We start from the raw sequence: 14,766 nt of genomic DNA, 5'->3' as shown, positions 1-14,766 counted from the left end.
ATGTGTTACTTCATCAAAGAATACCAATAAATTGGTTAAACATGATTTCCCGTTCATAAAGCCATGTGACTTTGCCTGATTTCTTTGAACTTTTCTAAGTGCCCTGCTAAAATGTCTTTAATAGCTTCTAAATCATCCCATTGACAAATGTTAAACTAATTAGGCTGTTCTTCACTGCTTTCTGTCTCCCCTTTTTGAATAAAGGAGTTACATTCACCATTGTCCAATCTACTGGAACATTCCCCAAATTTAGGGAACTTTGGAAAATTAAAATCAATGCATCAACTATCTCAATAGCCACTTCATTTAAGACCCTCTGATGAAGTCCATCTGGACTGGGTACTAGTCAACCCACAGTACCAGCAACTTGCTTAGAGCCATTTCCCTGGTGATTAAGTTCTTAAATTTCAATTTTCTTGAGTTCCTCCCTCCTTTCTATTTCCTGATATACAGCTATTTCTGGGATGTTATTTGTATTCTGCATCAGTCTCCACTGTAGATACCTGTTCAATTCATCTGCCGTCTTTTTGTTTTCCATTTTTAATTCCCCAGATTCATTTTCAAAAGCAAACTCAGTTGACTTTGTTAACTTTTCTTTTTCAAGTTTCTACAGTAACTCTTACTGTTTTTATCTTTCCTCTGTTTTGGATATACATTCTAAATATGCATGAAAAGGGCATTCTCCAGCGCCTTCAAAATATGATACACAATACAATGTACTCATGACTCATGACCACAACGAATATTGTTAGAAATCAAGGTTGGCTGTTTTGCAGATTAGGACATATGAACTAGAAGAACCAGAATAGCCAATTCAGCCTCTGGCGGCCTGCTCTCCATAACCCTCCAACCATTAATAATTAAAAATCTCTCTCAAATTTATTCCACGTCCCAGCATGTTGAGGCAGTGAATTCTACAGTTTCATGACCCTTTGAGAGAAGTCATTATTCCTCATCTCTGATTTAAATCTGTTACCTGTTATCCTAAAACTATGATGTACAGTTCAAGATTTCCCCACAAGGAAATATTCTGTTCACACCCACTTTGTCAATCTCCTTTAGCATCTCATATACCTCAATTAGATTTCTTCTCATTCTTAACTCCAGAAAGTACAGATCTAAACTGTTCAATTTCTTTCTGGAATCAATCTAATGAATCTCTCCAAAACTGTGCGCAATATTCCAGGTGCAGTCACATTAATGTCTTGTACGGTTGCAGCAACAGTTCCCTACTTTTATACTGTATTCGCTTAGCAATAAATGCCAAGATTCCATTTCCCCCCCTTATTATCTGCTGTGCCTGCATGCTAATTTTCTGCAATTCATGTACCAGGACACCCAGATATCTCTGTGCTAAAGCACACTTAAGTTTCTCTCCATTTAAACAACAGGTTGCCTTTTTATTCTTCCATCCAAAATGGATAACCTGAGACTTATTCACATTAAAGTCCATCAGCCAAGTTTAGTGCAACTGCAAATCTGACTATAGTACCTTCTATTCCTGTATCGAAGTCATTAATGTGGATTGTAAATAGTTACACCCTGCCAACCAGAAAAAGACCCACTTATGCTGACTGCTTTTTGTTGGTTAGCCAATCTGCTTTCCAAGCTAATAAATTACCCTTAACCCCATGTGATCTTACCTTGTGTATTAACGTTTGTGCGGTTTTGTCAAATGTCTTCTGGAAGTCCAGGTTTATGACATCTACAGGATCCACTTTATCTACTTTGCTTATTACATCTTTGAAGAACTCTAGCATGAGTCAAATATGATTTACCTTTAATAAAACCATCTGACTCTGATGAATTGTGCTTTGACTTTCCAAGTGTCTTGTTTTTACTTACTTAATAATGAATTAGATTTCTTAATATTCGTGGTCTTTAACTTGGTTGCTAGGCAATGTGAATTTAACATGAATCACATCGTGTATGAGGCATTTTACATTAGTAGCTCAAAACTATAACTTTTTCTTAAAAAGGCTCTTTGTGTGAAGTTAAATATCATGGATCACATTTAGTCTCAAGCTTGAGTCTTACAGTGTTTAACAGCAGGTTTACACAGATGTGCAACCAGATGTTCAACTACTTCTGTGTCAACTTTGAAACGTATGGCACACAAACACTTAAGCCAATTACTGATGTTTATCGTTTGGAGTTCAAGTTTTTTGCGTGTGTGTTCATTTTACTGACAGTGTTATTGCAGAAGCTGTGTTTTTCCTTTAAGCTTCTCTTGGGTGCTGTCACTCACAGTTGGACATTTCCATGATTTATAAACAATTCTGACTGTGTAATTGTGGTTGGATATGAAGAAGTACTTGTATTTAGATAAGCTTTAATACAGTACATGTGTCATAAACAAAACACCTAACGTTTCAAACAAAGATATTTAGATCACTCTCCAGTTTATTATAAGCTGGTACAAAGCAATAAGTAGTTATACGTTCCCCTTTAATTCTGAATAATTTACATTTTAATGTGTTGTATTTCCAGACTAAGGATATAGACTTGGAATTCAAGAAATATTATCATATATTTGGCATGTTACCAACAATTGTGCGTGATATAAGTAAACCTTATTCATAAAAACTGTCTTCAAGGAATATTGTTGGCTAATGCACATGGATATGAAAGCTAGCCAGTACAGCCCAACCTAAAAATGTGGTTTCAATTGTAATGCCACAACCTCTATATGTTTTTTTGTAGGTTTACACAGAACCAGTGTAGCTGGTTGATCACAAACGCTGGGAATGGTGGAGTGTGAAAGTGGTGTATTGCATCATTATACTAATAAAACTCAATGTTCCACTTAATGATGGATTACATGCATTTCACAAAAGCAGATAAGTCAAAGTTATATATTTGTGTTGAGGAACACTTAGTCTCATCCTAGTGACCATTGTTCCAATGACAGTCTTATTATAAATGCACTTATTCTATTATCAATCAGTTCAATGTACTCCAGTGCAGGTAGAACCCAGTTTTCTGGGAGTCTGCACACACAACCAAAGGGTCCAGAACACATTTATACATGAATGAAGCTTGAAGGGACAACAGCCAACACAGAATCTATAAATCAAATTCTATGAAGCAGGAGTAGGCCATTCAGCCCTTCATGCCTGCTCTGCCGCTCACGCTTGGTCCAGAGTATGCCCAATGAATGAGCATCCCCAAATATCTGAGGTACAGAATTCCAAAGACCCACAACCCTCTGAGTGTAAAAAATTCTCATTGTCTCAGTTCTGAATGGCCAGTCCTATCCTGAGATGGCTGCCTTCTCCTTCCACTAGACCAGCTTTTCCATTGATACTGGCACTCGGCATTCCAGCTTCAATGCTGTGGCACTGTCGACCAAACCTTTTCATGAGATCTGTCTTGGATTTACCAACTCCTGCCTATGGATGATAAATTCTTTTCAAGAAAACAAGTTGGAAATTACTTGAAATTTGTCTGTTTTAATCAGAATTATGGTGACTATGACTAGAAGAGACCAGTGAATCTGCACAGTTTGCCACAAATATCCCATGTGCCTGCCACATTCCTTGAAATGTGCTGATGCAGTGTCACAGTTTGGACTGAATAACCACAACTGCTGAACTGATACCCTGTATATAACTTTATAGGCAGTACCCGCTTTGTGAACGGGTTCCATCCGGAGTCCATTCGCAAATCACTTTGTTCGCAAGTTGGAACATAATGCAGGACAATGGGAAGCAGCCATTTGTAAGGAGATGTTTGTACATCCAATCTTTAAATTTCACCCCGTACAAGATGGCGTTCGTAAGTACAGATGTTCATAAGTCAAACATTTGAAAATCAGGGACCCCTCTATATAACATCACAAGAAAGAGGAAAGCAATTTGAAAGGGACCAAGTAGAAAATTTCAACTCTCATATGAATGCAAAATATTACGATCACAGTTTATTCCATGTGTTCCAGCTTTGCACTTAGACAGTGATCTGTGCACATAGAGCTAATATTTGCCACTAATTCCTTGAAAACATTATGGTATTTTCAGAGGATATTTTGTCAATTGTGCAAGGGTTTTTCACAGACTTGAATATCCTGCTAGTACTAAAATAGAGTTTGGAGGGGGTGGGCGGTATGGAAGAGGGAAATCAGGCATTTGGATTTGTCAGACTGCCACATTGCAGTGGTGAGCGCACTGGAATTTCAAACATTAGTCCTGGTGTCTGCTTGTAAAATGGAAGAATGTCAGTAGAAGTCAGCACACATGTATAGATATGTGCTGCAGCTGGATCCGTGGAAAATTGATCAAATTGGCATGTGGAAAAACTGTGATGAAATGTTAACTGGAGTTTCCTTGACCTGACCAGAGGCCTGGCCTTTGTGAAACTGAAACTCAGAGGAGACATTATTACTCTGACCTGACAAATACTACTTGCTATTACTGGCACTGGAATGAAGTGTTTGAACAAGATGACTGTAGGCTACACCATATCTTTGAACAAGACGATGTTTGTGTTCTCTGAAGCATTTGTTCACTTCCTTTTCGGACTCTCTCACAAAACAAACATAGCTCAGACAGCATTTGTTCTTCATTTTAACTCTGCAGCTGAAAGTGAGATGGTGTAAGTCTTGGCTCTTAAATCCTATGCTAATAATTATTTTAGTAAAAAATGAAACAAATTGGTCTTTGATGGATTAAATATAGTATTTTATAAAAGATAGGTTAAGGATCAAAAGTCCATAGTCAAGTGTTTGATCATGCTTAGTATCATGCCACAGTTAGATTACAGAGTACCTCGCTATGGTCTGTAAACTATACCATATCTTTTTCATAGTTATTAACGCACATTATTTCCTCCTGGCACAGGAGTAAAGTAGGTTAGCATGTTTCCAGTATAAGTATGTGCAGAACATTTTGGAACATACAGCTTCTTGTTTGAATTCTGAATTCCTTTACAATGAAATTTTGGCATTACAAGGGCTTTCATGTGGAAAAAGAAATAAAGTTCTGCACCAGAAGGAAAATTAATCACAGGATTGTGTGCTTAACCCTTTGATGTGTCTTTTAAAAATTGTGGACAACTGTATTTATTTCATTCTTCCAGATTAGCTGCTGAACTGTGAATTTCAATTGTGATTTTATTTCCGTAGTGTTTTTCATTTGAAAGCGGGAAGAAGAAAAGACAGTTGTAGATAGGATAGTGGAGAAAAAGGCATACTTTATTTGCTTTGGACTCCTTCCAGAATCATGGAGACACAGAATATAGCAGATAATTCAAAGAACTGTAAATACTTACTTGACTTTAACATGAAATTACTTCTGCTGGAATTCAGACCAAACTAACATTTAACACACACATGCACACAGTTAAACTGCTAGACCACGTGCTCATTATAGCTGGAAAAGTGAACCTGTAGATTTGTTTATTTTGTGATCTTCGGGTATGCTGTCAGTGGATGAACGCTTGAGTAAGTTTCATGCCTTTGGATGAAAGTACTAATTTAGAAAAGAAATAATGAGGTGTTTCATAGGGTCTCTTGATAGGTTTTACCAATATTTTGTGTCTTAAAGACAAAAAGCTGATGTAATTGACTCATTTCCTTCTGATTTTGAAAATGAAATTGAATGAAATATAACTAGTGATATGATCCACATTTTGTGAAGAAGTTTGAATAGGCACAGTGGGAAGGTTGACATTTTAATATTATATAATCTTTGCATAAAAGAAGCTCCTTCTAAAAGCTGTGGTTTTGAGCATTAACTTAGGAGTTTATCACACATCAAAGCACTAGGTGGATAAAAACTTGACTGCCCAAGGTTGTTGCATGCAGAGTCTAAAGTATAAATTGGCCTGGATGATTTGAAATTGCTTTTCATATGTCTCATGCCTTTTTTCCCTGAAATTTGCACACCAAGAAACAGCATGGCTAAATGAAAACCATTTCTACAGAACATTTTGATCCTTCAATACTCCAATGAAATCTTACCTTTGCTTAACAGATAGAATTGAAAAGCCAACCTCTCCCATCAAGTGATCCCATCCCCCACATCCCCATTCAGTATAAAGTTGTTGGGATTTGATCCCAGCCAAGTAAAGTTATTATTCACATGTAAGCTTGATGTAAATTCAGATAGAATCCCTACAGTGTGGAAACAGGCCCTTCGGCCCAACAAGTTCACACCGAACCTCAGAGCATCCCACCCAGACCCATCCCCCTATAACCCACCTAATCTACACCTCCCTGAACACTACGGGCAATTTAGCATGGCCAGTCCACCTAACCTGCATATCTTTGGACTGTGGGAGGAAACTGGAGCACCTGGAGGAAACCCACACAGACACGGGGAGAATGTGCAAACTCCACACAGACAGTCGCCCGAGGGTGGAATTGAACTCAGGACCCTGGCGCTGTGAAGCAGCAGTGCTAACCACTGTGCCACTCCAATAGATAGTACCTATTCTAAGATTCCCCAATTGTTTTTAATAATCCCAGGTCTTTTCAGCTCTGTACAAATGATAGGTGGCTGCCATGTGATGAGTGGCACGGTTGCTCAGTGGTTAGCACTGCTGCCTGTCAGCACCAGGGACCTGAGTTTGATTCCACCCTCAGACAACTGTCTGTGTGAATTTCCTCTGGGTCCTTGGTTTCTTCCCACAGTTCAGAGATGTGCAGGTTAGGTGATTGGCCATGGGAGATGCAGGGTTACAGGAATAGGATACTCTTTGGAGGTAGGTGTGGACTTGATGGGCCAAATGGCCTAATTCCACACTGTCCGAATTCTGTATAGAAATCTGTATTGTGAGAGATGGTTTAAATTTATCTGACTTGCATCCATCAGCTCTGTAGAATTGCTTCTAAGCACAGTTCCCTGCACAACTGGAGCCATTTCAAATTTTGGAACTTACAAGTAAGACTATTACTCTTATGCTTTTTCAGCAAAGAAAATGATTAACCTAAGAGTTATGTCAGTGCATTCTGCAGTTTTATTTTTGTGAAGCTGTTAATAAACAGCTGTGTTCCAGAACCTTTATTCTCCTGTCTTATTTCTCTATCACAGAATAGTGTGTTTTTTTAGACTATTCTGTGCGTTATAAATATTGACAATAGACACTGCATTCATTAAGTGTAGAGGGTCTCTTGTTCATAACTAATTTTTAGTTTCCTGTTGTATGTTTTCTTGGAAAATAATAATGGTGTATTCAGAGCTGTAGATGTGTGGAATTTGTATTTTATGATGTAACTATGGTAATTTGAGAGTTTTATTTTGTTTTCAAAAATGTTGTTCTTTTTTGTGCCTAAATTCGTCTGTGAATCACAATTGAAAGAAAAGATAAAAGTAGGAAAAGGAGTTGGCACAGTAGCACTGACTATCGGAGAATCAGTATTCCAACAAAAAAAAAATGAATGGAGTTGCTCCGCATTGTACTTCCTGGCTTATTATCTTAAATTGCTTTTTCAAGTACAGAAAAGCTTCAAATGCAGAAAGGTGAATAAAAACAATTATATTTCAGAACGGTTGAAAGTAACTTGACTCATTACCAAACAGCAAAATTACATATTGGAAATCATGTGCATGTATTTGCATTTTCAGGAAGTAATTCGTATCCGGATTTCGAAGATGTATATTTGACTGGTTTCTCTTTTAAAAAAACAGCAGGTTGGGTTAGGGCCTTGGCTCTGTTAACCCTAAAATACTTTTTAAGTTAAATTTGAAGCACTCAATTTTCAAGTTAGAATTTGCTGACCGTCAACTGCCCCGTTTATTCTGTACACACTGCAGAATAGTTTGGTTAAAAAAAAAAAATTTTGATTCCCATTTAGATTCAGCATGTTAGTATGTGTTTGCAATTTTGCACAACAGATTCAGGGGAAAAATTCTATGCTTCATTAAGAGAAAGAAATGAAAGGTTTTGTACTTTGCAGTGAAAAGTTAACTGTTTGATTTGGATTTTTTTTTCCCTTCAGCTGGAGCCATTCACACAAGAAGTGTTGCAGCAAAGACCAAATCCCAATGCTGTTCGTTCCATTGAAAATGTAATTGAAATACAAAGTGAGTCTAGAAAACAACAGAACAATACCAATTTTCTGCTGTTATATCTGTTACAGTGACTACGTTGAATTAACTAACTTACAATATTTGATTTAGTGGTAGGTCAGACCCACTTTTGTTGAACTTCAAAGCTTCCCTTTTCTTTGGAAGGAAAAAAATATCAGATTAAACGTAATGATGTAATTGAGAATGTCACTGAATATTGGTATACATAAAGCATCTGGCAGTGAGCTCTGTTTTCCTGCAGCTCGGGAAGAATGAGTAATGAGCCCCAGACCTTCCCTTGTTGCCTTTAGTGTCCTAACAAGACAGAGTCCTCACCCTTCTGACTCTGCACAGAATTTTACAAGGGATGTTCTCAGTGAGCACCTAAACACTGGTAGTTTTTGTTCTGTATCACCTAAAGCCTTGGGATTTGATATATTTGAAGCATTTGACCATATGTAAGCAGTAAAAATATTAAAATATTTGTGAAGAAAAAACACTTTATTTTTCAAATGCAATATGCAATCAGGAAATATCATCAATACTTTAGTTCTATAACCAGATGGTTAGTTAACCTGAATTACATTTGCACATGTTTGAGCCATAAAGCTCTGTTTTCTGCCATGACCTCCCATGTGTGGATTCTGTGAACTTAGCTGACTGTTCGAGATAAAACTCTTCAACTCATTGAAGAGGGAAATCAGAGAAAGTGTAAGCAGCAGCCATTCCAGACTAGTCTCCTGGTCTCATCATTTCTGAATATATAGGACTGAGTGAATTTGGCAGGGATGAGCATGAGAGGAAGGATTTGCAATGCTAGGAGGAAGAGTTAAAGAAAGCTGAAGGCAAGAAATAACCACTTTTAAAAATATTTGTACTTCTGTGTGTAGAAAAACTAAAACTTAATTTCTTGCTTAAAAACCATATTAAAAGTGAGAGCGAGGACTGGCTGGTTCAAGGCACTAAGTGGGATTGGTGCAGTTTTCAGAAGCTGTCTGCATTAAACTTTAAATTGGAGTGTGCACTTTCAATTTTTCCCTTGTTGATGCCTCTAAGCTAACAGTCAAAACTAAACCTGATGAAATAGTATTGTGATGTCATTCATATAGCAACCTGCAATAACCTATTTAGACACTAGATAGAACAAGGAATGACATTATGACATCATTTGTTTACATTGCATGGCTCTTGCTGTAAACTGGGATTAGAATTGCTTATTTAAGAAGGTGTTGGCAGTGCATCTAAGATTTTTTTTGCCTGGTATGGAAAAATTTATTGTAGAGGAAGGAAATGTTACACGTTCATCAAATGAAACCAACCAAAGTACTTGCAAATTGGTCTCAAAAGAGCTTTCAATGTTAGTTTAGTTTAATGTATATAAATTACAAGAAATAATTAATATCTCCACTAGAGGGCATTTTTTTGAGTTCTCAATACAGCTGCATATAAATAGCATTTTTAGAAATAAACCTCTTTAAATATATTTGTGAAGAAAAGGACTGTCTCACATTTAAAATGCATGCTTGCGGTGCAGATATGACAAAAAATGTTTAAAGGTGACAGCCTGAAATACTTGTGAAAACTGTGATGTTAAACAAAATGCAATTAGTTGTAACTCCTACCTGTATAATTCAATTGCAAGGACCCTTGTGGTGCAGCGGTACTGTCCCTACCTCTGAGCCAGGATGTCTGGCTACAAGGCCAACCTGTTCCAGAGGTAGTTGTAACATCTTTGAACAGGTTGATTGAAAATGTCCATAACACTAAAATAACTTATTTCAGTATTTTTACCCGGTATTTTGTCAGGCTTTTTTCAGCAAAAATCCATTTTTTTCACAGTAATAGAGGGAATGCAATTACTCCACTGTGAAAGTATAGTCCTAAAAATTGCAGTTGGTGACATTAACTGAACTTGTTTGCATGAAAGTTCTCTATCAACTATTGAAGAGGTGTCAATTCATTTAAAATAACACATTCTTGAATATTTTTTTCTAAATTTGTCTTGCCAACAGACCCTTTCAACAGATGATCAAGGCTTGTGTTTATTAATGGCCTTTCTGTACATTCTTAGGTAAATACTGGAAGTCGTTACAGCGCTTTTCCTCAACTGTGGGCTATTCGCTGATAGAGGCCCAGAGGTGTGATAAGGAAGAAGCTGACACGGTGACAGCTATGGCTTCATTGTCAATGGGGGTTAAACAAGGATCTAATACTGAGAAGAGGTGAGACAGGAAGGAATATCTCACTTTTGACACTGTAAACAAGACTTGTTTTTGTGTTGATAGCTGGGAAATGATGGTGTTAGCTTCTTGGGAAAACAGCACTTGTTATGATACACTTGCTGGTGTGTGGACTTGTTCAGAAACATGAAGGGTCTAGGCCCGAAACGTCAGCCTTCCTGCTCCTCTGATGCTGCTTAGCCTGCTGTGTTCATCCAGCTCTACACCTTGTTATCTCAGATTCTCTAGCATCTGCAGTTTCTACTATCTAAGAAACCGTTGTTTTTTTTCTCTCTGTTTGTAAGTTACTAGCATTTTTTTCTTTTCCTTTCCCGCAGGCCAGATGACGAACCCATGGAGGAAGAGCCACCTATGTAGTTACCAGCTTTTGCACACAATATCTTTATTTCTCTAACTCTGCCAAGACTTCATTCTGTATCTCCTGTGTCCTGCTGTGGTGTTCTTCCAGAATCCAAGGACAACTGGGCAAAATGCTGGCAATAAAAAAAAGTAAAAGTTTTTTTTACCTCTCTGTCCATTCCTGAAATAGGCTTGTGGGACAGCCAGCATTTACTTTGGCAGAGTCACCAAGGAGATGTAATCTCAAAGCTCTGCTCTGAGTTTACCTACTTAAAACTTCTCCTGTCTCAGGCAGTCAACCACTGTTTCTAATGTTCTTGTCCTTTAGCAAAGGATTTAATGCCACCTACAAGTCCGGATGTGTTGATTGTAATCTCAACAAAATCATGTGACATACAGTAATTATTCAGAGAACATTTACAGTGTGGAGAGAGACTATACCAGAATGGAAGAGAACCAAGAGGGTGTTTTCTAAGAATCCCTATGAAGACATGAGCGTTTGTGCCTTTTTATCAACAGTTGGTTGCTGATTTTGAATTGAGGAACAATGCCTTAAAAGTGTGGAAATGATTCCTCCATTGTTATGTGGAAAAATGGTGATGAAGAAGCCTTGTGTTTCCTGGCATGTGTGCAAAAAAAATCCAAGATCCAGTCTTTGCCTGGATTTTCATACCCTATTGGAGTACCATTTTTGCTGTTTGTCCAAACAAATCCTAACCTATTTTAAGGTAGTTGCCAGTCCAGAGTGGCAGATATACTGTTGGAAATTGTCAGGTTATCATTAAAACCTGCTTTAATTCTTATGCTGGGTTATGTAACAGAGTAGTATAGGGAATCAACCAATAACAAAGCATGTGTTAGGTTGAACTGCAACAGGTAAACGTTTAAAAATTGGAATGTTGCTCAAAAGCATGATGCAGGATTTTTTTCCAAACTTCCACTTCGGTGGTCCTCATTTCTAATAGAAACTGAAAACCAATAATAATCTCTTATCCATTAGACAACAAGAGGCTTTTGATGATAAGACCAGGTAATTTGTTAATAATACAGGAGATAATCATGTACAAATGTTTTCTTAGACCAAGTTTGATTTTATTTGATGGGCACTTACAGGGAAAACGATGGCTTTTTACTGACGATGGGAAAAGATGGATTGTGGATACTTAGAGGAGTACCTCACTATGAAAGTTTGTGGTCAGCCAACATGTTTAAGTCACTTGGCAACTACCTTAATCATTGCTTTTTTTTAAAAATTTGTGTTTATTTTTACTCCTGGTAAACCATTTAACAAATAATATCTACTTTTATATAAAGAAATCCTTACAAGTTTTTAAACCATGTTTCATAAGACCTAATAACTTGTTTTTTTTTAATTACTTTTTTGGTAAGAATTCCAGTTACCTTTACCACTGATATTTTTCTGAAATCCTTCTGTTCTCTTCATGACTTTTTTTTGTGGTTAGTCCTTGGTTCCAGTCTAATTTTAATTTTCCTTATTTTTTTCCTACATGGAACGTAGCTTTCTGACAGCTTAAAAGGAGTGTACTGGAGATTTTCAGGAGAAAGTAATTTGAGTGAGGGATCTTGTTCAAACTTTGTGTAATGATTCCAGTTGGTGTATATTACTATATGATCTGTTCTAAGTAGATTTATAAATGAAGTCTTGTAAGAATAGTATTGCAAGGTGATATCATACCCATTTAAATATGAGTAATACTACAGTGATACTATATTTGATATTTGTAACTGGTTGCACTGCAGAAGGCTGCCGTTTGCTAAGGGGGAGTTAGCATTAAGGTTTTCAGTTGCTCCACTCTGAAACCAAGGAAGGAAGGTTGTTATTTGGATTTTGTCCAAAGACTGACTTTTTACAGTATGATCTGTGAGCTGTGTTTATCAGCTATTGACAGGGGTGGAAAGTGCTTGGTCCTGGGCCCATGTTTGATTCCATTCTGCAGTTGATTGGGTTGGCCCCAGAATGTGACAAATGCTGGTTGAAGCCTTGGCTGTAAAACAGCATTATCGCTACAGTGTGGAAGAAGGTGCACTATCCTGTCATCTGTTCATGTACACAAGCACGCTCACTCTTGGAATTTATGGAACAACTGACATTGGGGGTCATTAACTAGTAACTTTTTTCTCTATGAGTAAATGGTTTTCATTCCTCCTTTTGTAATGGTTGCTTGAAGCTTAATGAATTTAGCGCTGTGAGGAGTATGTGGAGCATGTGTGTGTGTGTGTGAGATGTTTGGCAACACTGAATAAGGGCACTACTGTATTTTTGTTTTAAAACAGATTTACACAACATAAAATATAACCAGCTGTAATCTTTAAGACAGTGTTCCACACTTTCTATAGGATTATGTATGTTTGATTGCAAAGCAATTAACACATCAATTCTGTGACTTTTAAGAAACTGTTTGCATCTACTCTTGATGTTAAACATTCCTTTAAATAAGTGGGAGTTATGTATTCATTCCTTCTTTTGATAAGGTGAATTTAAACATTGTTTTAAGAGGGCCCATTGTTTGTTTTCTTTTAAGGGGCATTGAACTGTTTTCTTTTTCATATGGAAGATAGTGAGCTTGCATGTGCCACAAGCAGAGATACCATTTGTTCTGTACAGGTATGCACGCAATTTGCGAAGTTGTTTCCAGGGCAGCTTACCGAGTTTCGCTTTCTTTCTTCATGGCATCTGAAGATGAGGTTTTGACATTTTTTCTGATGAATATATTAGCAAACCTCAGAAAGAGATGCCTCTGTCTTATTGAAATATCTTCAAATATCAGTCTCTTTAATACTGTTATAACACGATACTTAAATTTGACAAAAAATAATCTAGCACTTGTGTCATTACCAGTAGAATATTGCATAACCTGCATATAAAGTTTTAAGAACACACAGCAAAAAAATGGTAAAACTGTTAACTGCCTGTGTCTTCTTGGGGCCAACCCTTTTGAGACGAGCATTTTTTTTTTCTGGACTAAGTATTTAAGATCCATAAACAGTTAACCTTTCAGCGCAGCTGTTCTTTATCTCTGCCACCATAAATCGTGTAGCGGTAATCCACTTAGCAGTTGTGTATTGTGATCGATGTGGATGAATATTTACTAAGAGAGGTTTTTTGGGGGCGGTATTGTAGTTACGAAGCAGGAGCGATGGCTACCTGTCAGCCTCACTTTCCTCCGTGTTTTGATATTGACTGCAAAGTATCACGTTACGATGTATTACATTTTGTGCTCCATAGTGGAGGCGCCTTTTGTTTTCTTTTCCAGTTTGAGGGGATGAAAAATGAGTGAGATGGATTTTAAAGTTTGTTCACCCAAAAACTTTTATTTCAGGTATGTAGTGATGGAAGTTGTAATTATATTTTAACCTTCTTTGTACCTATCCACATTCAAAATGACACCACCATTGTTATCAGTACCAGTGAACTGATTTTCTGTATTTTAGCCACAATCAATTATTGTATGGACCTACTTTATTGGTGATAGCCTTATTGTGGTAGCTTTTGATGGTCTTCATTTGCCTGTTGAAATGGGTCAGGCTTTCAGTCTGACCAATGATGTATCTCCTTGACAGTACAGACTTCATTTTTGACTTTATTAGGAGTCCAGTATTTTGTACCACATTATGACAACTTGCTATTGTGGTGTAAATAAAACTAATTACAACATTACAGTTAAAGGTGTGTCTTGATTTCGTGGTGAATTTCTGAAATTCTGTTGCTAATTCCCAACTGTACTAAATCATGAAGCATTAGTAAAATCAGGAGAAAAAGTCTCTTCCATTTTTCACTTGTTTTAAATTAAGAAACTAATTCTTTGGCTGCTACGTTCAGAATATAATTCAAATATCAATGTGAAAATTAGAAATGTAATTAGTGAAGGCTTAATGTTGCAAGCTCTTTGCAACCTGATTCTTATCATGAATTTATTGTGTTGAAATTTGACTTCATCTGTTGAGTGCAGTTAAACGGCATCAGGTTTCTAGTAGCAATAACTTATTACTATGGGATGTGACTAGCTTCTATGTGTACGAGCTGTGAATCTCACATCTTCCTCATTGACATGTTGCCTGTTGTCAAAATCATCCAAAAACATGTGGTTAGATTCCACATATACAAATCTAATTCCCAGCTCTAGTGCCCACACGTCTCATGGCTTATTCACTGTCTCTAT

General features: G+C 37.1%; 1 protein-coding gene across 8 annotated transcripts in view; it reads left to right on the top strand.

Moving 5' to 3' along the window:
- Window positions 1-14,264, top strand: part of hdac4 (histone deacetylase 4) — a 461,100-nt gene extending 446,836 nt beyond the window's left edge. For all 8 annotated transcript variants that reach the window (XM_048598645.1, XM_048598640.1, XM_048598638.1 and 5 more), the window contains 3 exons: window positions 7,937-8,021; window positions 10,078-10,228; window positions 10,564-14,264. In XM_048598645.1, the coding sequence (XP_048454602.1) occupies window positions 7,937-8,021; window positions 10,078-10,228; window positions 10,564-10,603 (276 nt within the window). In that variant the 3' untranslated portion in view covers window positions 10,604-14,264. The remainder of the gene's footprint in view (window positions 1-7,936; window positions 8,022-10,077; window positions 10,229-10,563) is intronic.
- Window positions 14,265-14,766: the final 502 nt, after the last annotated feature.

Source organism: Rhincodon typus, chromosome 7 (assembly GCF_021869965.1).
Source record: "Rhincodon typus isolate 14 chromosome 7, sRhiTyp1.1, whole genome shotgun sequence".
NCBI lineage: Eukaryota > Metazoa > Chordata > Chondrichthyes > Orectolobiformes > Rhincodontidae > Rhincodon > Rhincodon typus.
This window is presented reverse-complemented; position numbering and strand designations above follow the sequence as displayed.